This window comes from Dioszegia hungarica (assembly GCF_025882075.1).
Source record: "Dioszegia hungarica strain PDD-24b-2 chromosome Unknown MKK02contig_8, whole genome shotgun sequence".
NCBI lineage: Eukaryota > Fungi > Basidiomycota > Tremellomycetes > Tremellales > Bulleribasidiaceae > Dioszegia > Dioszegia hungarica.
This window is the reverse complement of record NW_026515770.1, coordinates 3568511-3593730: the sequence shown is the minus strand read 5'-3', so window position 1 is coordinate 3593730 and position 25220 is coordinate 3568511. Positions and strand designations below refer to the sequence as shown.

The 25220-nt window shown below is 56.2% G+C and overlaps 8 protein-coding genes across 8 annotated transcripts; 3 read left to right on the top strand and 5 right to left on the bottom strand.

Moving 5' to 3' along the window:
- Positions 1-740: 740 nt before the first annotated feature.
- MKK02DRAFT_45108 (eukaryotic translation initiation factor 2C 2) lies at positions 741-5152 on the bottom strand (the record flags this gene model as incomplete). Its single annotated transcript, XM_053093240.1, has 32 exons — positions 741-749; positions 802-818; positions 871-897; positions 945-1068; positions 1116-1142; positions 1195-1294; positions 1342-1372; positions 1418-1574; positions 1623-1683; positions 1727-1980; positions 2017-2049; positions 2096-2146; positions 2219-2305; positions 2341-2400; positions 2450-2604; positions 2651-2692; positions 2742-2817; positions 2863-3044; positions 3093-3179; positions 3225-3291; positions 3341-3500; positions 3554-3798; positions 3844-3883; positions 3929-3980; positions 4029-4125; positions 4171-4329; positions 4382-4427; positions 4477-4575; positions 4634-4681; positions 4748-4847; positions 4973-5030; positions 5132-5152. 32 exons carry the CDS (start codon positions 5150-5152, stop codon positions 741-743), a joined length of 2772 nt encoding a protein of 923 aa, XP_052946177.1.
- Positions 5153-6238: 1086 nt separating this feature from the next.
- Positions 6239-10860, bottom strand: MKK02DRAFT_45107 (putative eukaryotic translation initiation factor 2C 2; the record flags this gene model as incomplete). Its single annotated transcript, XM_053093239.1, has 36 exons — positions 6239-6247; positions 6310-6326; positions 6377-6403; positions 6455-6569; positions 6617-6625; positions 6677-6694; positions 6741-6840; positions 6884-7071; positions 7123-7183; positions 7234-7490; positions 7535-7567; positions 7615-7665; positions 7733-7807; positions 7860-7919; positions 7968-8137; positions 8187-8228; positions 8282-8382; positions 8419-8587; positions 8640-8703; positions 8750-8772; positions 8815-8846; positions 8892-8932; positions 8983-9142; positions 9186-9361; positions 9410-9454; positions 9505-9544; positions 9590-9641; positions 9693-9789; positions 9836-10021; positions 10073-10121; positions 10173-10271; positions 10328-10375; positions 10499-10577; positions 10632-10649; positions 10733-10793; positions 10849-10860. 36 exons carry the CDS (start codon positions 10858-10860, stop codon positions 6239-6241), a joined length of 2784 nt encoding a protein of 927 aa, XP_052946176.1.
- A 625-nt stretch (positions 10861-11485) lies between these two features.
- Positions 11486-13168, top strand: MKK02DRAFT_45106 (transport-related protein; the record flags this gene model as incomplete). Its single annotated transcript, XM_053093238.1, has 8 exons — positions 11486-11659; positions 12131-12207; positions 12314-12346; positions 12395-12432; positions 12487-12564; positions 12619-12856; positions 12913-13032; positions 13093-13168. 8 exons carry the CDS (start codon positions 11486-11488, stop codon positions 13166-13168), a joined length of 834 nt encoding a protein of 277 aa, XP_052946175.1.
- Positions 13169-13616: 448 nt separating this feature from the next.
- On the top strand, positions 13617-16236 carry MKK02DRAFT_45105 (uncharacterized protein; the record flags this gene model as incomplete). Its single annotated transcript, XM_053093237.1, has 7 exons — positions 13617-13743; positions 13809-14101; positions 14165-14747; positions 14933-15078; positions 15129-15590; positions 15638-16039; positions 16087-16236. 7 exons carry the CDS (start codon positions 13617-13619, stop codon positions 16234-16236), a joined length of 2163 nt encoding a protein of 720 aa, XP_052946174.1.
- A 323-nt stretch (positions 16237-16559) lies between these two features.
- On the bottom strand, positions 16560-17817 carry MKK02DRAFT_45104 (uncharacterized protein; the record flags this gene model as incomplete). Its single annotated transcript, XM_053093236.1, has 8 exons — positions 16560-16655; positions 16726-16777; positions 16821-16873; positions 16922-16954; positions 17005-17092; positions 17143-17344; positions 17412-17726; positions 17781-17817. 8 exons carry the CDS (start codon positions 17815-17817, stop codon positions 16560-16562), a joined length of 876 nt encoding a protein of 291 aa, XP_052946173.1.
- Positions 17818-19885: 2068 nt separating this feature from the next.
- On the top strand, positions 19886-21743 carry MKK02DRAFT_25787 (cyclin-like protein; the record flags this gene model as incomplete). The annotated part of the gene is made up of 4 exons (XM_053087091.1): positions 19886-20785; positions 20829-21368; positions 21415-21534; positions 21582-21743. The coding sequence occupies 4 exons, from the start codon at positions 19886-19888 to the stop codon at positions 21741-21743; spliced, it is 1722 nt and encodes a 573-aa protein (XP_052946172.1).
- Positions 21744-22397: 654 nt separating this feature from the next.
- Positions 22398-22754, bottom strand: MKK02DRAFT_26714 (dolichol phosphate-mannose biosynthesis regulatory; the record flags this gene model as incomplete). The annotated part of the gene is made up of 2 exons (XM_053087243.1): positions 22398-22571; positions 22671-22754. Coding segments are annotated over 2 exons (258 nt in total), but the record flags the coding sequence as incomplete, so codon positions are not given.
- Positions 22755-23184: 430 nt separating this feature from the next.
- Positions 23185-24879, bottom strand: MKK02DRAFT_33602 (major facilitator superfamily domain-containing protein; the record flags this gene model as incomplete). The annotated part of the gene is made up of 3 exons (XM_053088752.1): positions 23185-24114; positions 24159-24598; positions 24648-24879. The coding sequence occupies 3 exons, from the start codon at positions 24877-24879 to the stop codon at positions 23185-23187; spliced, it is 1602 nt and encodes a 533-aa protein (XP_052946170.1).
- Positions 24880-25220: the final 341 nt, after the last annotated feature.

Genomic DNA, 25220 nt, shown 5'->3' with positions numbered 1-25220 from the left:
ACAAGTAGTCTCATCCGACGCCGGACTGGCAAAAGTGACAGGTGGCGGGAAGGGGGAAAGATCAGTACAGGTCGCGATTTTGGGGGATGAATAGAAGTTGGATGCATGTGGATACCACCGTGATCATGGTCTTTGTCTGCCTGCCGTCCTGATACGTCCTCGTCGGGAACTGTACCTGACATTGGGAGTTATCAACTTTCCGACGTAACAGTCAGATACAGTCAGATCCGCGCCCAATGCCCATCGCCATCGCCAAGCCCACTTGTAGTAGACATCAGCAACTATAGATCTCGTTCCTGGGACTCCCTGATGCCCTAAGCAGTGATTGCTGCTGCGGGCTTTTCGGCATTTGAAGGAGGGTGTGCAAGGGGAAGAGGCGGGAGGGGGTCACTGGGGCATGGTGGGAGTGGGAAGGGGGAAAGGGGGAAGGGGGAAAGGAGAGTAATACCATGACCTCCGTTCAAGGGTCCTTCGCATCACTCACTCTCCTGGTCAAATTGATCAACTCCATAGCGCCTTGTTGGGGCTGGATCGGCAGGAATAGAAAATTAGTGCAGGGGCGCCAATCAGAGCTCGTGAGGAGAAGGTCAGTCCTGAAAGTTCTTGCGGTAGACACAGGATTGCATGAGATATATCAAGAAGATAAACGGCTGCCATTTCTGCTACGACGAGGAAAACTATCTGACGAGACTGGAGAATAGGAGACTGAGGCGTATAGTTGGATCGGCCGTGAGGTCGATTTACATGTACTACAGTCATCAGCTTCGATCCTGCATTCGCAAGCGACAACAAGGAACATACCCAGGCAACGGAGTTGTCTGAGTTGGATCAGCATTACCTCGCGGTATCTTGGGTGAAGAAGGGACTTACACTCGGTGGCATCCTCGATCCTCTTCTCTGCGGGATGTTAGCTGAAGCTCGAAATAGCAAGGGATGGCACTTACTGAGAGCGAGCGAGTCGAACGCCTGAGTTTCCTTGCGGCCCGAAGCCATATCCGAGACGGAACCAGCACCGCCATCGGATGAGTCATCGTTGTAGACGAGGTCACGGCACTTGGTCGCGATGATCTGGACGTCAGCTTGTACCTCGGCCGCTCTGGTATGGCGGGACGTACGTCGGCGTAGTACGCGACGGGGACAATCTGGAATGTCAGCTCGATGCAGATCTCAATAAGCACATAGCAGCAGACTTACCGAGACGGATCGAGTAGCCCGGGCGTACGAGTAGCACAGGGCGTTACAGAGACCCTGCATCTTGTCGGCGTCGAAGCCAATTTCGTCCTTGACGACGATGCTGCCCAGTCAGCTCATTATACTTCATAAGATGTCGAGTAGGCTTACTAGTGGGTAGGACGGGCAGTTCCCTGCAGACCTGTAAATCAGCGCTGATCTTGTCTGATCTGCCATATTGACCTACCAGCGTGAGCCTGGAGGAAGAAGTCGAATGCGAAGGGGTGGGTGATGGTGGTGTCGACAACGGTACCGGCGGGCAAGTTGCCGGTTCGGTCGAGGTCGCCCTGGTTGAGACCGAAGAAGCGCATGTTGTGACGCTTGGCGCAGACGACAAAAGTGATCTACTCGTCAGGACCAGTCTCTTCGTCTCATAGAGCTCGGGAACTCACCTTGGGCCTGTACTTGGGGTCGATGTCTCGAGCGGCCTGAAGCATAGCGTTGAACTCGATCCTGGATGGTCAGCTCCAGCCTACATCTTCCGAAAAAGACGTACTCTGCGCAGTGCCCATACTGGCCCTCGGAGACACCATCGCGGAACATGATGATCTTAGCCGGCTTGCTGCCGGTGTTCTTCTGGAACAGCTCGATGTGGGTCTTCATCATTCCGGCAAGGTCGGAAATGATTTCGACTCGGCCTTCCTGAAGGCGGATGGACGGGACGAATTGGGCGTTCTCGCCGTCGATGGCAGAAACAGTAACTGCGATACTGGGTGGGATGGGTCCACCGCGAGGAGGAGGGTGGGTGACCTAGTTGTCAGCAATTGTACGTGATAATCAACTTACATCTGCTCCGACCATCATTGTGGTCTTGTCGAGCTGAAAAATCAGCTGTTTTTCCCAAATTTGTTGCGCAGCAACTCACCGCAGAGCTAACGGGCACAACGTGCGTGAGCCCACCCATCTTGCTGTGTATCTGCAAAGGTCAATAAAAAAAAACTTATCACCGACCGCAGAGGTCCTTCACGGTCGGCGCGATGAAGCTCACCTTCATGGACACGTTCCCGAGGTACTGTTCGAGTCCACGGTTGTCAGGACGACATTTCTGTGTCTGCAGACACTGAGTGACCAGAGGCTTGATTATCAGCCAAGTCCTTCGTCAAAACTTACAAGCTTCAGATCCTGAGCGGCGCATCGCTTGATCTCCTGGTAAAGGGGAAGCTCCTTGCGCTGCTTGATCAGTACCTGTCCCGGCGTCGAGTACCAAGCTTGCGCTTACCGGAAGCAGAATAAGAATCATCTGCGGATTGGCCTTGGACTGCATGTAAGCCGCCCTGGCGGCGTCCTGCAGACCGGCCTTGATGCCGCCGAAGGGTCCGCCGGCGTTTGGATTGTGCGAGACGATAGCGGGACGCTCGTTCTCGACGGGGCAGTCTGGAGGTCAGCTGGAAGTCTTGGGATCCCTCGAGTGAAAACTTACTGGACTTGCGGAGGACCTGGACAAGCTTGCCGACAAAGCCCTCTGAGCACGATCAGCAAGGCCTGGGCTGATTTGGGCGTGCTTGACTTACGGATCATTTGCGGGTCGGCCCGGTCATCGTAACTGAGGACCGACCAGGACTTGAGCGGCTTGCCGGCCTTACAGAACTGAAAACGTTAGCTTGGGTAGAAGCAAAGTTGGAGGCAACTCACCTTGGTGTCCCTCAGGTTCCACGAACCAAAGTTGGGGCGCTGGGACTTGCCAGCACCGTACTGAACCGCAGGGGGCTGAAGAACGCGAGCGTTGAGCTGCATCATGTTGGCGTTGACTTCAACACCCCAGGCGCGGACCTTGGGGAGGTTGGAGTAGTCGAGGGTTTGACGCCAGTCGCGGACTGATGATCAGCCTTTTTTTCGCTCAATCAAGCAAAAGAACAACCCACTCATCTGGGCACGCTGGGGAGGGGGCTTCGCGGCGACCTTGATCATCTCGGCCGTCTGGTCAGCGGTAAGACGCATCATGGGAATGCCTTGCGATCAGCGAGAACCCGACTTGAAGCACAAGGGCAACTTACTGTTGAACTCCTCGAGACGGACGAATTCGAGCGGGACGTAGTTCCTCTGTCCGTAGGCGACACAAGGCTGCAGTATCAGTCACTATCCACGAATAATGAGTGGACTCAATTCTTACGAGACGAGGCTTGGTGACCTGGACGTTGTACATCTCCTTGTAGTAGTCAACGATGGAGACCATGCGGTCCTGAGCGCCATCACGGCCGGTGAGCAAGAACTTGAGGTCGGCGGCAGCCTGGACGGTAAGACCACGCATGGTGAAGACGCGCGAGGTCTTGCTGCAAAAGTCAGCGCAAGTTCAAGTCAAGATCGCCAAAGTGATAGTACTTACCGGTGGGTGACGGTGAACTTGGCCATCCGGAGAACATCGTTGAGCCTCTTGATGGATCGCGGGTCGAGCGACTGGGGAGCGCCACCGCCGGGAGGTCCACCGGGACCGCCACGACCGCCGCGGGGTCCACCTCGGTCGAAGCCACCTCGGCCACGGCCACCACCGCCACCGCCCATGCCGAGAACGTCCATGATGACCTCGTCGAGACGGCCGGGACGGAGGAACGCAGAGTACGCAGTGTCGAGCTGATGATCAGATTGGTCTATTAACGATCAAGTCGAAAGCTTTACCTGCATGGCGGGGTATCCAGACTCAGTCCATCGGAAGGACCTGTTGATCAGCTTGAGGTATCTACTTGATCAAGATCAAACCTACTGCATGAATCCAGAGTAGACCACACCTCCGTTGGGAAGCGGGACCGAGTTGGCTGTCGCATTAGCCGAGTCCCGCAATAAGGAAGTCAAATTCAGCTCACCGGTACCAAAGTATCGCCTGCCTTGAGCACCGACGGCCTTGAACTGGTCGTTGGCGCGCTGACGGAAGAGTACGTTCATCGCCTGGATAGCGACGAGCTGGGAGGTCAGCTCATCTCGTTACAAAAGAAACGTAAAGCTTACCATGATCTCCTTGGCAGCCTCGGTCTGCTTGTTCTTCTTACAGAAATCCATGATGGTGTCGAGGTCAATCTCTTGGGCGTGCTGGATCTGGACCTTGAAACGACGCTTGTCGTCCTCGGCATCCTTGCCGTCCTCCTTGAGCGAGACGATGACTTCCTTCTGAGAAGGGGGTCAGTATGGGTCAATATAGTTCAGCGCTAAAAGAATTTACCCTGCCGTTCTCGAGGGGAATCTTGTTCGGGGTGTAGATGTTCTTGCTGGGTTTGTCAGCTAAGGGTAGCATCCAGGGACGATGAGCTAGCTTACACCGTGTCGAACGCAGCGGCGTCAAGAGCAGCCTTGAAGGGACCGGTAGCCTCCTCGCAGAGCTGCTTCCAGACCGCCCAGAGGAGGGTCTTGGGCTTCCTACAGCAATCAGCTCTGTCCCTCTTCGCTGGCGATGGTAAGTAGCGGTCAGTCTCACTTCTGGTTGGTAGCCTTGACGACGGGGTTGATCTCAATGTCGTAGTGCCTAAAGTCAAGCGTCAGCCATGTTTCCTTCCTTTTTCGGTCAAAAGCGCTTGCATAGCAAACATACTGGACGGTAGTACCCTGGTTCTTGAACCTCGCCTGGAACATGTTGGCCTCGACGCGGATGACCTTGCCGACCTTACCGTACCCCGGGCGCGGGTGGTAATCTGGTCCAGTCAGCCACATGTCAATGCGTAAAGCTGTACGAGAGGTCCGCGTTCCGCATTAGGGCAAACACGGTGGTGACGATGGGGGAGAAGACGAGGGGTGATGGAGCAGTAGGAGAACATACCATCGGTGGAGAGAGTCTCCTGAAGGGTCATAGCCCCGAACACCCTCTCGATGGGGGTCTATCGCGTCAGCCTAGGTACATGTTGATGGAGGGGGATTCGGGCCCAGTCGACCGCGTCGGGGTCCAGAATGAGGGGTAGACTGAGCTAGAGTGACTCACGGCACTGGTTTTAGGCCCCATGTTGGCGTGTAGTCTATAGAGATCATCAGCTACATGACCATCATCACCATCAACAAACCCCTCGAGAAGGAAAGACGCACCTTGCGAGCTGGGTCGAACGCGAAAATGAGAAGCTTTGTGGGGTGGCCGAGTCGTTTATAGACTAGGATGGATAAGGAAGCGTAAGTAGCTGTGGAGAAGCGCTGAGAAGGGGATGATGAGCCAAAGAAAGAGAGGATAGAGAGGGGAAGAGAGGGGTTGATGATGCGGGTGAGACGGTTGTCAGGGCGAACCTGCTGGGCGGGGCACTGGCGGGGCGCGCTTGAGCCTAGCGGAATCAAAACTTCAAGCCTCTTTGAACCTCCCCCACTCTTGTACATACACACTCCACTTCAACCTTGTGTCCATCAGCCAGCTCTCCTAAAGGGAGTCAATGCACCGGAAAGGGAGGGTCATGTTTACACCTGTACACACACTTTCACGGAGATCTGTAGGTTCACACTCCGGCTGACACCCCCAAACGAAGGCCAAAGGGAGGCATGTGTGCGGCTAGAGCGGTAACGACGTCACGCGCAGTCGGCACTATGCGGCAAGGAGGGGCGAGGGATCGGGGGGCTTCATCGAGCGCACATACTAAGCCCAGATTTCCTACGAAAGGAGGGGAGGTGAGGTTGACACGCCTTGTCCTGCATATTGTCCACCGCCCGGCCCCCATCCTGGCCTTCCTGGCTCCCCCACCCTCCCTACCCCTCCCTATCTTCTAAGAGGCGCGGGAGGCCGGGTGGGTGGGATCGGTATCAACCGCTCCAAGAGGATTTCAACCAGTACCGTTTTAGCCCCAGCTGTGGACAGGAGGAAAACAGCACTTGATATCTCTTTGGTACACCTCTCTCCTCTGCCCCTGCTGCCCATCAGTAACGTGTCCGTTTGTTGCACAAGGTTACCTGCAGAAAGAAGCTTGACCGAAAGATATACATACACAGCTTATTAGGATACTCTAGACAACGAAAGGCTATGATGACAAGACTTGCAGGCCAGCGAGACGGTTCCGAGAGAAGTGGGTCCGGGATAGCGGAGACATCGAGGGGAAGGTATTGCGATGCTGCATCACATATACTGCAATATCAGCGGAAGATCTTGTCAAATCTGAGTAATAGAAGCTGAGCAGTAAAACATACCCAAGCGACCGAGTTGACTGATGTGTCAGCTTGACCGCTCGCTCCAAACTGAACAAGAGGTACTTACAGTCCGGGTTGGATTGGATCCGCTTCACTGCCATGATCAGCTATGATCTCCTGGGAGTTCGCGAGAGGTACTACTTACTGAGCTCCATCGAATTGAACTCCATCGGGCGGTCCGGGCCAGACCCGCTCGAGACGGACGCAGCAACGTCCGAGTCGTCTTTGTAAAGGAAGTCTCGACATTTACCAGCGATGATCTAAGTGGTCAGCTTTGCTCTACGTAAAAGAGATCCCTTGAACTCACATCGCAGTACTAGAATCGTCAGCTCATGCAGGCTTGTCAGTACTAGCTATTATGACTCACATAAGCGACCGGGATGAGCTAAGATGTTAGCTTAAATCCCTTGGGAAACTATAATCAAGCTTACAGAGACCGAGCGACAAGCACGGGAGTAAGAGTAGCAAAGCGAGTTGCACAGTCCCTGCATCTTATCCGCGTCAAAGCCGATGTCATCCTTGACAACCACGCTGCAGAGTCAGTTTGTTCCAACGTCAAAGAGCAAGAACATACTAGTGCGTCGGACGCGCTGTTCCTTGAAGGCCGGAATGGGCTTGGAGGTAGAAGTCGAACGCGAAAGGATGGCAAACACCCGTGTCGACGACGAGACCAGGCTGAAGGTTTCCGGTCCGATCGCCGTCTTGCTGGGTCATTGCGAAAAAGCGCATCGAGTGACGCTTGGCGCAAATGACGAAAGTGATCTGAAGTCGTCAGCTGAGTCCCTAACGCTATGGGCTATAGAGGTAGCTCACCTTCGGTCGGTATTTCGGGTCCATCTCGCGGGCAGCCTTCAGCATTGCCTCGTACTCCTCGCTGCATCGTCAACTCTCGCTCCCGTTTTCTCATTTGGCAGGGGGACTTACGTCGCACACATCGCAAACTGGCCCTCGCTGACACCATCTCGGAACATGATGATCTTTGCCGGGAGCGCCTTGGCGTTCTTCTGGAACGTGATCAAGTGTTGCTTGACCATGTCCTTCAGATCGGTGATGGATTCCTTACGACCCTCTTGGATGCGGATTTCGGGGCAGAAGAGGTTGTTGTCGCCAGAGATGGAAGCGATTGTCACGGCAATCGAGGGTGCGATCTGACCGGCTCCGGCGGGAGGAGGGTGGGTGACCTGGATGTTAGCTCGAGCGAAATTTAGCTGGGGAAATAGCTCACATCCGCTCCAATCATCATCGTCGTCTTGTCCAACTGGAAACGTCAGCTTACTTGAAGCGCCAGGATGGGGATTAACTCACAATGTTCGGCATGGGCACGTGGTGCGTCACGCCCCCGACTTTACAGTGTATCTGCAAAGTCAACTAAAAGAAAACGAACCTCTCCCGACCGCAGAAGTCGACTTGCCTTCATGGATACATTTCCGACATACTGGTCCATTCCGCGATTGGTCGGCGAGATTTTCTGCGACTGGAGCAGCTGAGTCACGACCGGCTAGGTTGTATCAGCTTAGCTGCCCAGAAGATGAAATTGGAAAAAACCTTACCATCCGGAGATCCTGCATGGCGCACCGCTTGATCTCGGCGTATCGCCCCAGATCTTTGTTCTAGCATTATCAGCGTAGCCCCCTAAACTTGAACAGAAGCAGACTTACTGGTAGAATGATGACGATCAGCTGCGGGTTGATCTTGCTCTGCATGTACGCCTCGCGAGCGCCGTTCTGGAGTGCGGGCTTGATGCACGAGAACCCTTGCTGCATCACGTCAAATCGACGGCCATCCGCGCCGTCAACGATCGGTGGGCGGGTATTCTCGACCGGACAGTCTGTGGATCAGCTACTCTTTCACCCTTTCTTGGTGCGTGGTCGACTGACTCGTGATATTGAGGTTTTGTGCGAGACGAACGACAAAGCCCTCTAATCAGATCAGCTACTGTCACACAGCATTTTGGGGAGACGGAAAAGCGTACGAATAACATCCATCGGAAGCCTGCCGTCGAGGTTGACGATCGCCCAAGACTTCAAGCTCTTGCCCGCCTTGGCGTACTTGGTGTTACGCATGTTCCACTGGCTGCCATCGTCAGCTTCGCCCGACATGCAGGGGTACGAACAAGCTCGCCCTCCCGAAGGCTGCTGAGTCTTGTTGGCAGAGTAAGTGATGACGGGCGGGGCGAGAACTCTCGCCTTGACCTGCATCATGTTGGGGTCAATCTTGACGTTCCAAGCCTTGACCTTGGGCAGGTTTCCCCAGTCAAGCTTCTTGCGCCAGTCACCGACTGTAGGATCAGCAGCCGCCTCTGCAGGTTTCGGAGGTATAACTTGACTTACTCATCTTGACTCGGTCCTCTGGGCGCTTGGCAGCGACCTTAATCATGGCGGCAGTTTGGTCTCCCTAAATGATCAGCTCCTGCACAATGGTGGGGTGACGGTCAGCTGACCGAGAGCTTCAAGAACGGGATGCCTGGAATCAGCTTAGTCTTTGACACCGGCAAGAACTGCTCACTGTTGTACTCTACGAGGCGGACGAGCTCGAGACTGCCAGATCAGCTCGATCCCACATCCTTGCTCGTGGAGACTTACGGGACCTTGTTCTTCCCGCCGGCGCCGAAAGAGATGCATGGCTGTCCATATCAGCTTTCTTGCCCTGGACTGGACCAACGCGAAAACTCACAAGACGGGGCTTCTGCAGCGTGACGTTGTACGTCTGTTTGTAGTACTCGGGGATGGTTACCATCTTCGACTCCTTGCCGTCCTTGCCGTCAAGGAGGAACTTGCACTCGGCAGCGGGCTGCGCGGTAATCTTGAGGAACGTGTACTGCCTTGAGGACTTTCTGCTTTGTCAGCTATACTCTGACACCGTCAAAGATGACTTACCGGTGAATCAACTCAAACTTGGCGGACCGAAGCAGCCCGTTCAGCTTGGCGATCTGCCTCATGTCCAGAGTCTGAAGACCGCCAGCACCACCACCGGGCGCACCGCCTCGGGGTCCGCCACGACCACCTCGGAAGCCACCGCCTCCGCCCGTGCCGAGGATTTCGCCCATCAGGTCCTGACTGTCAGCTGATGAGGCCGACTGGAAAGGTGTAGGATGACTTACGACGAGGGGACCAGCCTTGAAGAACGCCGAGTAGGCGGTATCGAGCTAAATGGTCAGCTTTACATCAAGTGGTGTAACTTGAGACGCGAGCTTACCTGAACGGCTGCGTGACCCGACTGGGTGAAGCGGAACGATCTGAGCGTTAGCTATAGCCATATATGGAAGAACTGCTGAACATACTGCATGAAGCCGGAAAGACACACACCGCCTTCGGGAAGAAGGGATGCGCCATCTGCATGATCAGCTTGGCTCTGGCCGATCTTGTGACTGTGGCGTGACATACCAGTACCGAAGAATCGGCGACCTTGAGCGCCGACAGCCTTGTATCGCAGCGAGACGTCCTGGCGGAGAAGGACATTCATCGCCTGGGTGGCGACAAGCTATCCCGTCAGCCACATCATCAAAGAGCATCAACAGATGACTCACCATGCTCTCGGCAGCCTGCTCGTCCAGCTTGGTGCCCTTGCAGAAGTCACCAATTGAGTCGAGGTCGATGGTGTGCTTGGCCGTGGAGCTGCGGTTGCTCATGGCAGGCCGCATGACGATTTTGAAGCGACGTTTGTCGTCCTTGGCTTCCGAGCCGTCTTCGAGGAGGTTGACGACGACCTCGCACTACGACATCAGCGTCATTCCGGGGCGTTTTCACTTCCCTGGTCAGCTCACCTTGCTGGAGCCGTCGAGGGGGAACTCGACGGGAGACCAGACATTCCCGCTGAGACGTCAGCTCACGTACGAAGTAGCTAGGTGCATGAAGAAAGCTTACACAAGGTCATACGCCGCGGCTTCGAAGGCAGTCTTGATGGCACCCTTGGCCTCCTTGCCGGCCTGGACCCAGACATCCTGCATAAGCTGGCGGGGTTCTCTTGACAGATCAGCTGCTGGTCTTGATCCAATGCTCCAAATTCGTTAGCTGCTCACTTCTGCTTGGCGACCTTGACGACGGGGTCGATGTCGGCGGTATAATGCCTGTCCATCAGCTCAAGGTCTTGCACCTCCATCAGCAGGCGCGTCCCAAGCCCCGCGCATTCTCGGTGTGGAGCGGGCTTGAGGCGGCCCTGATCCAGCAAGACTTGGCGAGGTGAAACGTACCAAACGGTTTGTCCCGGCTTGATGGCAACCGGGTACATATTGGCGAAGACCGTAAGAGGTCGGCCATTCTTACCCGGAGCTGTATAAGTAAGCTACAGCCTCTCTATCTCTATCCAGACAGCTCATAGCATACCGGGTCGGGACTTGAATTCTGATATCGTCAGCCATCCATTCCTGCCTTCGCAGCAGTCGCCACCCTGACGACCGCTGCAGCACCAGCAGGGAGAGACTCACCATCGCCCGCAAAGGTTTCCTTGAGGTTTAGAGTTCCGAAGACCTTCTCGAGCTCGGCGGTCTGGACTCGTCAGCCACCATCAATCAACTTGACCGCAACTGAGACAAGGACGCACGGGTTGGGCCATGATGACGGTTTCTGAAGCTCGTCAGCTTGTAATCCTTCAAGCAATGGGACTAGGCGTCCCACACGCGGATGAACACTCACTTGTCCTCTCTTGAGGTCAGAGAGATATGAGAAAGGGAAGATCGCTTAGAGGTGGATCAGGCGGTGAATCGGTCGAGTCACCCAACGTTGGAGGCTGAGTTGAGCCGTTTCTTGGTGATGGGCGGTGCTTGTTTCGTTGACCTAGAAGGGCGTAGTACTTAGCTAGGCAGATTAGTGATGGTAGGTAGGAAGAGGGACTGATCTTCCTATTCCAATGTAGAGGTAAGACGGACAAAGAGAGAAGCGCAGCGTTGCGATGTCAAGAAGTCGGCGAGTAATCTAGATTAAGTTCATTAGCAAATATGCTGTCATGCTTCTCATTACAACCTGATTAGGAAAAGATAATCGATTAGCACGGAGCATTAAGGTTACGGCATACGTTTCAGGACGCACGGGCCTGCCCTCGTTGTCTCTCCGCGTCAAAAAGCGACAAAGGTCTCCACCGGCGATACTTCACTACCCATCACCAAAGCCTTGCTGTCCCTGCTAAGTCTGCTCCGCCCAAACTGTCTGCAATCCGCCTCAGACCATCCCGGAACGGCAATATGCCCTCTTCAATCCTGCCCGTCGCGTCCTCGAGCAGACCCGGGTTGAGTATGGGTGGAGGGTATGACGGGTCAAGAGGCGGGTATGACGGAGTTGGAGTTATGGGAGGAGGAATGCCAAGGGTGGATAGGATACCGCTGGTGTTGAGGAGACTGGGAAAGTTCAGGTCTATGGTGAGTCCGGCAAAGATTCAGGGCTATAGCGGAATTCCGCTGGACTAGCGAAGGAGGGGAGGAGCGGAAGCGGAAGCGGCCGGCGGATTGCTGCACTTTGCGTCTGAGATACGAGGAGCTGGCGTACATGCGCGCAGACCGCAGCGTCGTGCTGCTCCTGTAGCTAGGGGAGGGTAAAGAAGGGGGAGACGTCAATAGGAAATGATGACTAGTCAGGCGGAGACGGAAAAGGGTGGGCCGGAGACGGAATGGGGCTCTATCTTCTCCCTTCCCGACTTTCATTCCTGTCCTGCTCCTGCTTGCATTCTTTTCCTTTCCCCCTCGTCTTTCGATTGTCTCGTATATCTTCTCCCTGGCCGGAGCGGCCAGTGCATCAGCGGACTCTGCGCGTCCCGTACTACGAGGACTTCAGCGCAATTGCATGCCAAAAGCGTGCTCTGTGCTCTAGTGCGAAAGCTGACATGTACCTAGGACTTTGAGCTAGCATTCTGGCAACTGACGTACCTCGTTGTCTCGCCAAGAAGGGTTTATCGACAGACGTATCATCAGTAAGTTCGTTTCCTCACAGACGCCTGCCCTGGCATACTAAGAGCATGTGTCCTGAATAGTTCCAGGTCGCTGGTCGCTGAAGTGGTCCAGAGCTGATACATCCAGAAAACAGACGAAGAATGTCTGGGCAAGAGATGAGTCAGTACTGACTCCCATCCCCGGCCATGACTGACACTGATACTTCAGTCCTGCTATGCTGATGCTGATCGCTGGCTGTCTGACAGGTACGCTGTTCAGGTAGACAGGCTTCTCGTGATCTTCCAAGCTGACTGTCGCAGCTTCCGGGATAGCCTGGTCTCTGGTATACCATAGAAGTGCCACCGGCACTCTGCTTCTCATCCTCAAAATGGTCTTCCGTACGCTTTTTGTCCACCTTGAGGTGAGAGCTGGAACGAAAGCTGACACTTCAGGTGACTTCCTCCTCATCTCCCTCCTCACCGCCCTCGTCCTCTACTTTCTCACAAATCGCCTCCTCGTCTCCTCCCTCGCACCCCATGCTTCCACATCCGATAACCGCGTCGAGTTCGCTTACGCCTTTGATGTGGCTGTAAACTCGTTCTTCCCTGCCTTCTTGACGATCGGTGTGGCATTACTACCGCTGGCACCGGTCGTAGTTGCGAAGAACTGGGTGTGCCTGTTCTTTGGAAAGTGAGCTGTCCCCGGCCCTTCTTCGACTGAAAGCATTGGCTTCAGCTGAGTTGCAGTACCCTCTTCCTCATAGCAGGCCTGCAGTACACGTACGTCATGTACCTAGGCTACGCTGCCTTGCCTTTTGTGGCGAGGAGCGAGCTGCTCCTTTCACCCTTATTACCTATCTTTGGCGGGTACGTCTCCTTCCCAGCTTTCGCGTAGCTCACCGTGAAGCTATCAAGCTGACCATTCAGGTATCTCCTGAGCTTACTCGGCTTCAACATTCCCCGACATGCCCTCGAGTTGTACTTTGGGGAACCGTGGAGATGAGGAGTGCCACGACAAGGGAGCGGGAATAAACAAGACGCCAATAGACATCCCATGCATCTGGGATCGCTTCGTTGCCATCAGGTCTGCCTAGCGTGTCAGGTCACAGGTCTCCCAGTCCAAGATGCAGGATGCAGGATGACATGACCAGCTGCAGCAACGCGTATAAGGGGAGGCGGGAAACGCCGAAACGCCGGCGCGCTGCAACGTGCGGAGCTCGAGAGATCTTTTTTGAAGATGGGTATGAAGGGATGTCCCATATAGTATACCTATCGCTTACTTTACTCGCATTGGATCGTTCCTGTGTCTAGCTCTGTACATCATCGTTCGCCCAGTCGAGAGCGCGCATCACTGCATACGCGTACGAGCTGCAATCACCCCTGGTCCAGCATTTCAGCGCCGGAATCCACTGCGCTTCCCTCATCTACATTTCAGCTAGCAGGCCGGCGATATGGCTGAGGAAGAGGTAGACTGGGGTATGGACGAGTCGGTGGATGTTTGGAGACAGGGCGGAGGCGTCGCAGTCGGAGAAAATGAGGACGAGATCAGTCTGGACGGGATGGAAGGGGAGAGTGATGGTGAGTCCCCTTCTGCTCCTCACCTCCTCTTGCGTCGCTTCGAGGGAGTTCGCTGATTCCTCCAGCACCCAAGCCAAATTCCGCAAAAACTACCAACTCACCCCGAGCTTCCATCAGTCGCGCCCCGCCCACCGGACCTCGCCAATCCCTTCGTCGTGATACTTCCGACAGCGGAGCTGGAGCCACACCGCCCACTGGGCCGAAACGTGCCGATTCGCGCCGGCGCGGCGGTCGAGGGCGGCTACCTGCGCAGGAGCGAGCAAATCCCAACATCGGCTCAAGCGATAACGGGTATGGTGACAGGCCAACTCGTGGATCTCGGATGAGGGGAGGGGGAGCTGTTGAACCTGCTCAAGAGGTGCGTTCTCATCCCATTCCAGTACCCGTCGCACCCGAGGTGGACGTCTGCTAAGGTGTGCAGACTCAGGAACATGTCGAGGAAGTGATCAACCCCGAGCCGATCCCTACCGATGAGCCACTTCCGGAAGGCTGGGCCGAGGTCGTTTCTCGCAGCCAGGGCTTGACTTTTTATCACAACAAAGCTACAGGCGAGACGAGCTGGGTCCGACCTCGTATTGACCCGCCAGTGGAAGAGGTTGTCAGCGACCGACCCATCACGCCGCCGCCTACCGCCCCGAAAGCCTCATCGAATGGAACGGCTGGCCGAGCCATCGCATCCGCCTCCAAAGCCGACCAACCGACTAGCACCCGGCAGCCTCCATCCGGTCCCGGCAGTGCTCGCTACCCAGAGACAGACCGAGCCGCGTCTGTATCGGTCTCGGCACCCGCTTCCGAGAAGAAGGCTGAGCCCGTTCGCGATCCGGTCCAATCAGCGTACGCCAGCAGGAAGAAGATTCAGGCGGGTCGGGAACCCGCGCGTGCGCCCTCAGTGGCGGCAGGGGAAGATCGAGGAGTCAAGCGGAGCATGTCGCCTAGGCGGGAAGAAACGAAACGGAGTAGAGTGGAGAATAATGGCCCTGGACGACCAGAGCCAGCTGCAGCTCGTATGTTTCCTCACCTTCCGTCGTCGATACTACCACTATCACCTATTCTTTCGGAGCCAAGCCGTGCTCCCTGCGGTACGGTGCGGACTATCTTCGTTCGGGTCTCCCCCTACATCCGGTCCACTCGTTGTCGGGGCCATTTGCGTGAACGGATAAATGCTTACCTCGACTTTTTCTCCATGTAGGAAACAACGATCGCGATTCGCAAGCTCCACCTCCGGCTGGACCCCGCTCATTCGCCGGTGAAAATCGCGCGGCTCGGTCACCCTCTCGCGTCAAAGTCGAAGATGATCGATCTCGAGCGGAGAGCTGGGACGTTGTCCGGGAAGATGTCAGTCTCCTTCATTGGGCGGGGTCGACGAGTCACAGCTGACGCTTTAGCGTACTCCAGCTGCCAAACCCGCTGCTCCGCCCCATATTGCGAGGGGAAGCAATACCGCTCCACTCGCTATCAACCGCTGGGGATCACGTGCGGCGTCCGCTGCCTTGGGCAACACTCCTGCGGCTTCAGCCGAGGTTTCCGAGCCTGTCAGGCGCGACTCCATCCCACCAGCTCCCGCGGCGGATCTGCCTCCGGTCGTCCCCGCTCGCTCCGTTCCACTTTCAGATATTACAGCTCGTCGAGCGCAACTACGGGAGGAGGCGCGACAGGCGGAAGAGACCCTGCGTAGGATCAAAGAGGAAGAGGACAAGCTCGATCGGGAGGAAGAGGACGAGCGCAGGCGTGTCGCAGAGGAGGAGACTGAGCGGAAACGCAAGGAGGACGAGCGAGTGAGGGAAGAGGAGGCACGGAAGCGCAGAGAGGAAGACCGGCGCAGGGAGGATGAGCGGAGAAGGGTCGCTGTGAGTACAACTTTACACTTGCCGCGAAACTTTTAGCTGACGATCAGTCTCCACCGAGACCGCTATACGATGATGATCGGAGCTATCGCCCCGCCGCTTCCCCACCTCCGCCTCGCGGTCCACCACCAGCCAACAGGCTGGACGGTCCCGGCCCGCCCGCTGGCTTGCGGGATGTCCGCCGTGCCCGACCCGACTCGCCCTCCCGCACCGCCCGCCAACCTTCCCCTGGCCCCTTTTCGCGAACCCGTGATCGCAGCCGAAGTCGAAGTCGCGAGCGCCCAGCTGGACGGTACGCTGCCCGCAATTCCAGTCCGTCGAGGAGGAATGGAGACTCGTACTATCCCGACGCGGAACGTTCCGATGACCGAGACCGCCGAGCCCCGGCTGTTCCCCTCGCAGATCGTATTGGACGACCCAGTCGAGCGGCAGAGACTTTCCCAGAGCCAATGGTCAGTGTATCTTATTCAAGATTTCGGAACTTTTGCTGATGGTCCAGCGCGCCCGTCAGAGGTCTGGATCCCGAGGTGATGCACGCCGTGATGCCGCGCCCGCCACTGGTGGCTATCGACCCCTTGCCGAGCGCATGTCAAGGGATGGAAGGGACGTCAGGGACTCACGGTCACCATGGGGCGCGAGGGGGCGCTGATCGCGGGCAAGCGAATGTCAATCATCAGAAGGTGGCGATACCGTTGACATGAGGAATGGAGGGAAAAGAATACATTTGGCAGTGTCGTCTGGTAGAAGAGTATGGTCCCGATGTACATCTTGGAACCTTAACTACAACCCTGAGGAGGCGAGCCTGCAGGCAGTCCAAAGTCGCAGATCCCTCGTGCATGGTCATGGTAGCATTTCAGTGCATCGTTCTTCCTCTCCATCATGAATGTCGTACGCGGATCTAAGTCTACAGCAATCTTTTCCAATACGTAGGTAGTTGGGGCGTCTACTGCATGAACTTGGCAGCCTGGAGTGTCAGTCACTGGTCAACGCGTCAAATTTCAGGTGGATCCGGGTACTCGCCATGTTCATCATGCTGCCGAGACCGCCAGAGTTGGCGCCACCGGTGGTCTGCAAGGTCAGCTATGGATCTGCTGAAGATGAGAAAAGCCGATGGGAAGACTCCGTATGGTAAACTTACACCTGAGAATTGGCTCTTGAGGAGGAGCTTCATCATCATCATACCAGCGGAGCTGCTCGTCAGCACTGGCTCAAGACTTGCAAGACTGAACCTACTTGACAGCATCCTGCTTGTTGCCCGATGCCGCACCGCCAGAGTTGTCGAAAAGCTGATAGATCAGCTGGTGGCTCAAATGAACGGGATCAGGGCAGCTCACCTTTGCAGCCTCAGACATAGCCATACCGATGACCTGTTGAATAAGCTCTTCCCATGCTGCACAAACCGCTTCATCTAGCTCACCTTGCTCTGCATGTTGCCGCCTGACGACTGCTCGGCGTTGCCAGACTGGCCCGAGGTGAACATCTTCATGGCCTGAAGGGCAGCTGCACTATATGATTAGCCAAGGCTGTACAGCGATCTCAGGACTTGGCGGCTCACGATCCGATAGAATTCGCGCTCATCCCGCCCGCGTTGCCCTTGTTGTACGCCTCGTCGTGCTTCCGGAGGACCTCGTCATCATCGACATCATCCTTGTCGTCCTTGTTCATGTTGGACAAGAAGCCAAATGCCGAGGAGAAGAGGGAGGAGTCCTGGTCACCGGCATTGGCATTCGCAGCGGCCATAGCGGAGCCCTGGTCGACTAGTCTGTTAGTATCGGTTCGCTTATTGACGGATGAGTTGAGCGAAAGGGTCCAGTAAAAACGCACTGTTGGGCAGCCCGCCGAACCCGCCAGACCCACCGCCCCCGTGAGGTCGGTTGAACTCCTCCCCTCCCGTCTTGTTGAAGAAGCTCCCCGCCTCGCCGCCCTGCCCACCGTTACCGCCAAAATTGCTGCCCCCGTAGCCGCCCTGTCCGCCCTGCTGGTTGTTGTACTCCTGCCCGCTGTTGCCGTAGCTCTGAGGGGCGTTCTGGTTGTTGTACTGGTTCGGCATCCCCTGCCCCTGGTTCGCATTCGCTTCAGAGTACGGGTTACCTTGCTGATGCTGCTGGCCCTGGTGGTTCTGGTTGTTCTTGTCGCCAGCTGAAAGGGATCAGCACTGCCTCATCGCGAATCTAGTGAGTCTCTCGCACGTACACGCATACTCCTGGACGGCTTGCTTGAGGAAATCCATTTTGCTGGTGTATGTGCTGATCGTTATGTTCGTACTGGTAGTGAGGATGAGAGGTATTAGATGCAGTGCAGGAGGTGCGAGGCCCGAGGAATCCAAGCTCAAGGTTCTCGAAGCTCAATGACGCAGTGACGTCACGGGACCCCGCGTTTCAGGTGGTCACTGTGGCGCCGGGATTGGTTCAGGTGGCAGCTTGTCTTTGGCGTGCCGCGGAGGGCGACCGAGAGGTAGCTCGCAGCATACTCAGGGGCAGCATGCTAGGTGGTAGGAAGGGAACCTTGCAGCACTCGGACCTGGCTTGGGCTACCAGGCGCTTGGAGAGAAGCCGAACGGGGCATGATCGCTTTCGAGGTCACGTGCGCTGCAAGTCTGCACGTATTTTTCGCTCAGCGGGTGGTTTGCACTCGTGGAAGTCCTGCAGAATGACCAGCCTGGTCTGTACGAGTGATTATGGTTGTCACCAGTCTAAGAAACTACTAGCCCAATGCGATCCTGTGGAAGTGGCATACATATACTTTGCGGCCAATCCGCCGGATCTTTGGCTTTGGATGTCCATTTGACACAGAATTCAGCAGAGGTAACGCCTCCCATCAGCCTGAACAGATGTACTGGGTGCTAGCGAGAGAGCAGTATGCAACGATCGCAGAAAAGCGTCCAAAAGGCAAGCAGAAAAGGTCACGTGCCCAATCGCGTCGCAATCACGAACGCGTCATCTCAGGCACGGCCGTGTTTCAGAAAGCTCTTCTTCCTTTGGGGTCGCGGCGAGCTTTCCAGCGGATTTCTTCCCCCAGTCTGTCAAGCTGCGTGGATCAGCGACTATAGCAGGACAGCAGTGAACCAGGGCCATGCATGCACACCCTCACTGAGCGCAGAGCCTTTCCACAAGCAGCATAGACGCGACTCTGACTTGACTGTCACACTCGCTGTCTGAAACCCCTGACGCAGGGCCATAACGTAATTGTCCCTCCCATGGGTGAGGGAGCATTCGAACCTTCCGGGATGAGGTGTTGTTAGGTCCACAAGTAACGCAGTCAATTTCTCTCCAAGCCGTGTCACTTCTCGCTTGTATACATATCTTTCTTTACCGCGTCTCACCTTCCTCTTCACAGCCACGCTCAGTGGCTCATTCGACAACTTCGGCAATCGCCACTCCGACTAAAACTCGCTCTTCATCGACACTCCTTCAACCCTTCAGGACCGCTTACCCTGCACCGGCGCGCTCGTCCCCTTGCATCAGCTATCGTCTTGTCGGCGACGACTAGCAATTCGTCGCTCTCTACATTGTATCTCACTCCAGACGCGCCTTTCGCAACCGACTTGATCAGCCACCTCGACGCGTCCTCCGCATAACTCCCTCCCGGCCCGGGTGGTATCTGAGTCAACATGGCTACTGCTCTACCGGTCAGTACTCTAGTCCTCTCCTCTCTTCTTTCCTTAATCTTCCACTCCACTAAGCTCTGCCATCCTATGAGCGGCATGGCTATGAGTGCATGTGCCTGTCTACCAACCCAGTACTCCAATCCCGTTCGCGATGTTTATCGGCTGCGCCCGTTCTGCGTTTTCCTCCCAGCCTTCGCACAATCCTAGCTCGGACACTATGCAGGGACCACCGCTGACGCTTCCTCTTCTCCCTACCTACCCTTCCTCTCACTCCTACTCTCGCGAACACATCCTCACGCCTACAATATCCCTCCACAAACGACCAACGCCCTACTATACTCCCTGCGACAATGCTTCCTCTACGTCAACTCCTTGTCTATTCCCCTACCTCTCCAAACCCCCTGTCGACCCATTCGTTACGCCCCCCGTCACCTATGCGACCGAACCCACGCCTATGAACCCCTATCGCTCGCTCACCATGTCGCGCCTGGACCTCAACTCACCACCACATCCTACCTGGACCTCACCACCGCCTATCTACCCTCTCGCCAATCCCTTTGTCGAATATCGTCCCTCCATCTTATCCTTCTTCGACATACCGCCACCTCCCCCCGTCAAACCCCGCTACCTCCCCAAACGTCCTCCCGACCTTGACATGAACAACAAAAACATCTCCGCTGCCGATATCCAAATGATACGCAATACACCCTGTCCTCGCGAACCTTTCGGCCCGCTCTTCTCTTTATTCACTCAACCACCCCAACAGACGCGACGCACGACTCGGCGAGCGGATGAGAACGCGGCACCGTCTGCCCGGCTCAGGTCTACCGCTGCGGCTGCCCCTGCCCCAAGCGGCAAGGCGGCCAATACCGCCTCCAACATTCCCGTCCTCAAGCGCGCACACTCGGCGGTGACGGCGACGGCGCCGGCTCCGGCGGCTAGCAAGCCTGTGGCGGCTGGGACGAAGCGGAGCGCGCTAGGCGAGGTGACCAATGGCGGCAAGGACAATGTAGCGAAGGGCGGTAAGGGGAAGGATGAGGGCGCTAAGGAAAAGCGGGCGCTGCAGCAGACCTCGTCGGCGCAAATACCAGCCTCTGCCGCGGTGGCCGGTCCGGCGCGTCGGACGCGGTCCAGCACAGGTGCCGCACCGGTCGTCGCGCCCGTCGTTGAACCAGCACCCAAGCGTCGAACAACCTCCCGCATTCCCGTTGCCGCTCGGTCTCGCTCCACTACCGCGTCGACATCTACTACTGTCGCGGACGGTCGGCTCAAGGAGCGCAAACTCAATATTGCCATCGAGACGAAGGAGGTAGTAGAGCCAGATCCGGCGCGCAAGAAGCGCAAGACGTCTTCACCGGCGCCGGAGGAAGACACGGAAGAGGACGACCTAGCGGACGAGGAGCTGTATGATGAGGATGGCCGGGAAGTCGTGCTCAACAGCGGTGGAAGGGCGACGCGTTTGAGGTCACCAGAGCGCGGTACTCGAGCAAAGGATGCTGGGTGGACAGACCTGGATGCGGAGGATGATGGAGATCCGACCATGGTCAGCGAGTATGTCGTTGACGCGTTCAACTACATGCTGGCTATCGAAGTGAGTCTTCAGCTTTCTTTCTTTTGGTCGCGCTGATGGATAGTCCAAAAGCATGCCGGACCCAGAATACATGGACCGCCAAGCCGAGCTGACCTGGGAAATGCGCGCTCTCCTTATGGACTGGCTCATCGAGGTCCACTCCAAATTCCGTCTCCTCCCCGAAACCCTCCTCATCGCCGTCAACATGATTGACCGGTTCCTCTCCCAGCGCGTCGTCTCGCTCGAAAAGCTCCAGCTGGTCGGCATGACCGCGCTCTTCATTTCGGCCAAGTACGAGGAGGTCATCTGCCCCAGTATCACCCACTTCCTCCACATGGCAGACGGCGGATTCGCGGTGGACGACATGATCAAGGCGGAACGATACATGTTGTCCACGCTGGACTTTGACATGTCTTACCCCAACCCCCTCCACTTCCTCCGGCGGATCTCCAAGGCGGACGGGTATGATATCCAGACCCGTACGCTTGCGAAATTCCTCATTGAGGTCATGTGCGTGGAGAAGCAGTTGATTGTGTACAAGCCGAGTCTGTTGGCGGCGGCGGGGACGTGGTTGGCCCGTCTGTGCTTGGACCGGGGACGATGGGTGAGTTAGCTCAGGTCCACCCGCCGTGACGAAGCTGACGCTCTAGACTCCCAATCTTGTTCATTACTCTACCTACGCGGTCTCGGAGCTCCTCGAGCCTGCTCAAATCATGGTCGACTATATCCTCAGTCCCACTCTTAATACCGACGGCGGCTTCTACAAGAAGGTGAGCTTCCGCGTGATATATCCTCCAGGCCTAAGCTGATGCTATAGTACGCCTGCAAAAAGCACATGAAGTCCTCCGTCTACATCCGACAATGGGCGTTGAACCGCTGGCCCGAGAGCGCGGACGGCACGAGCGAGTTCCAAGGCGAGGAGCTCGTCGCCGAGATCGAGGGGAGGCTCGAGCCTGTCATGGAGGTCCGGGACTACTAGGCGCCAAGTCGACCCAAGGCGATCAAACATCAACATCCACCCATCATCATCCTCTACCCTTACAACATTCCTCACATCGCCCGCAATATACCCATCGCATCAGATTCACCGACACTCCTTACCCTAATGACCCTCACCTGTACATAACGACCCTCCTCCGACCGCTACGACTGTATCATACGACCTCGGGCCCATCGTCACATAGCCCACGACAATCCCTTGGCGGCGAGCGGCGGAGCATATGGAGTAGGCCTTCTTAATAGTCCTACCCCCTGTCTCTGTCTGCTTCGTCCCCGCACCTCCTCTCCTTTTGGGCATATTCTTCTTCCATACTCCCTCGTGCCCTGTTGCTCCCTCCTTCCTCTCACCTTTCCCCCACTCTTCGTAGTTCTCAGCAGTCCTTCATTCTTCTTAGATTCATCATAGCGAACAGGTAGTATGTGGTAGACAGTAGTGAGCTCGTTGATGGCGGTCAGTAAGGGGGTTAGGTAGTATTGATATGTCATCATGCTTTTTGTCAACGAGATATCCATCTATCGGTGTGTATATATCTGCAGTCTAGTCACACTGCTCAGTGCTCGCGAATCCGCTTTTTGGACCGCGGCAAGCTCCTCCACTTCATCCATTGCCCAGCCAAACGGTCACAGCCCCCAATCAAGCCGCCTTTCCTGCTGATCTCCGCTTCTTCCGCGCTTCCGCCATGGCAACCTTTCCAAAGAAGAGCGATACGCCGATCATGCCTGATAGGAGAAGGAGGACGGGGAGACGGACGGCCCATTCGCGGGCGGGGAAGAAGGATTGGAGGGGTGATGATTCGGGGAGGAATGGCTGGCGCATGAGCTGGAGTCTCTTGTTTATAATAAATGTGCAAAGGAGCTGGTAAGAATAGAAGCAGCTTCATGGGAGGGAGGAGATTGATAAACTTACCAGGAACAACGCCCATGTGGTATAGTACCCAAAGACGACAAGGGCGACCGCGAGCATCGTCGCTCCGAGGACTTTATCTGAAGCGGCCTACTCGGTCAGCCTGCAGCCCTTCTTCACAAACTCTTCCCGTGGGCTTGATGTACCATTTTAGGCTGATCTAGCTTCTCTGGTGTGTGGTCGGAGCTTTATGGTGAGATGGAGGAAGGGAACAAGGCAGGGAAAGATGGTCTGAGAGTCCATCGAGAAACGCGTACATCTGGTTCCGGGGGCAGTTTCAGAACGGAGGAATGTGGCGCGGGGGGCGGCCGATGGGAGGCCACCCGGGAAGCTTCATTGCATCGCTATCTATGCGTTACCAGCAGTTGGGGTTCTCGTCACTTCAGGCGTGACGTATCTCGAGCGCCGAAATCTGTAAGGCTCAAGTATACGTCGCGATCCCGTCTGATCGATCCAAGACAAATTGACACGAGTTAGGGTACGCTAAGAATGATTCCACCGGTCCATCATCTTCCGTCTACATGTGCGGCACCACCTTGTTCTCCCTCTGCGCCTCTTCCTCCCGACCAAACTTCCTGACCGGCCGATAGAATACCAAAAAGCCGACAAGCCAGACCATCCCCCATCCCAGAACAAAGATAAACGACGCCCTGACGTTCACCCAGTTCGTGTTGTTTCCCGGCTCGACAGTGAGCAGTCCCGCCTGAATACTGAGCGCCACCGCCGAGCCCACCTGCAGCGCCACCTGTAACACCGCTCCCGCCACACCAGCCATCTCGGGCGGGACCGCGGTCATGATGCCTGCGTTGGTAGCTGTAAAGACGAGCGATGTGCCGGCTGAGCCGATGATGGAGCCGGTGAAGGTGAAGATCCAGTAGCGATCGCCGATCATGCCCTCGCTGAAGATAAAGAGGATGTAGCCGGCGAAGCCGGCTATCATACCGAGCGTTATGGGCCAGCGGGGATGAGCGACAAATTGCGGGTAGACGGTGAGGAAGATAGTCATCGCTCCGGCTGCGAATCCCTGGGGCAGCATACGAGCTGCGGCTACGATGGTGTCGTCGCCATGGGTATGGATAAACGTCTCGATGAAGGGGAGATAGGTGAGGGACCACCACGCATAGATGTAGAGGGCGAAAGCGATGAAGATGCCAAAGTTGGGGATATGCCATGTGGCCGGTGGTAGGAGGGCGTGTTCGGCGGGGATGCGACTCTCCCAGATGAAGAAGAAGGGAAAGAGGAGGAAGGCGAGGAGGAAGGGGACGAGGACGCCGGGGGTGCGCCAGCCATCTGACGCGCCGAGCGTGAGGCTGAGGATCAGGAGTAAGATGCCCGATAGCATGGAGAGTGAGCCGACGAGGTCGAGACGCTTCCAGATGTTGTCTAGTGGCGTGGCGCGGGGCCTGGGGGCTGGGATCCAGTATAATGATCCAAAGGCGAAAGGAAGCTGTCCCGTTAGATGCGTCAACGGTGTTGGATGCTAGGACTTACAATGACTGCCGCCAAGATCCGGAAGAACCACCGCCACGCCACCATCTGCCCCTCGTTCGCGATGAACTCCAGGAGAGCAGCCACGACGATACCCGAGGTATTCGCCAGCACACTCGAGATCCCGTAGACGATGAACGCCTTGCAAAGCTCCTGGGGTTCAAAGATCGCCACGATCAGTCTATAGGACGCCGGGATGAGTGCTGCCCCGGCGATCCCGCTGATGACCCGTACGACGAAGAATGAGTACTTGTCGGGTAGGAAGGAGATGACGAGATTGAGGATACCGAGGGCCATAAAGTTGAAGGAGAAGACGGACTTGGCCGAGACCAGGTCGGAGACGCGTCCCCAGAAGAGGAGGAAAGCGCAGAATGTGGCGGCGTACGAGGTGATCACCCATGACTGTTGTTCAATGGCGACGGATAGATCAGACGAGATGGGCCCTGTGTCGTCAGCTTCTTTCTAGTGGCTGAAAGATTCCAGGGGACTTACCTGTCAGCACATAGAAGGCTGAATAAGACCAGATGTCGACGAAGAGACCCAGTGAGAGGAGGGCGAGAAGCGACCACTTCTTAGGCTGGCTCAGCTCAGGAAGGGGAGGGACAGATTTGTTATGCTCAGTGTCGCCGTTAACGGTAGTTGTCGAGCAGAGTGAGCTGGTGAAAGATTCGGATGTGAGGGGAGCGGACATGGTGTCGCTCTGAGCAAGGGTGAGGCTGGACATGGCTGGGGTGAAAGCAAGGAGTAGATATCGTAGGAGAAGTCGCTGGTCGGTGCGAGGTCCTGGTATGGCGGGTATTAGACTTGCTCAGCTCGAGAGGTGAGCGCGGAAAAGGAGATGAGGGACTGGGTCTCAAGTGAGTGGGGGTCTTATACCTCTCCAAGACTCGAAGACGCCCCCGGTCGACCATGCTTCGCTGTGTCTCCAAGGGATGTCACACCTACACAGAGCTCCGCGTACCCCGAGGAGAGGGTGCAAAGGACAATCCACTGCTTGCTCAGTGAATTTCGCACCCCGCCGAGGGCAGATCTCGGGGATGTTTGCTGCCTTCAAGCACGGACCAC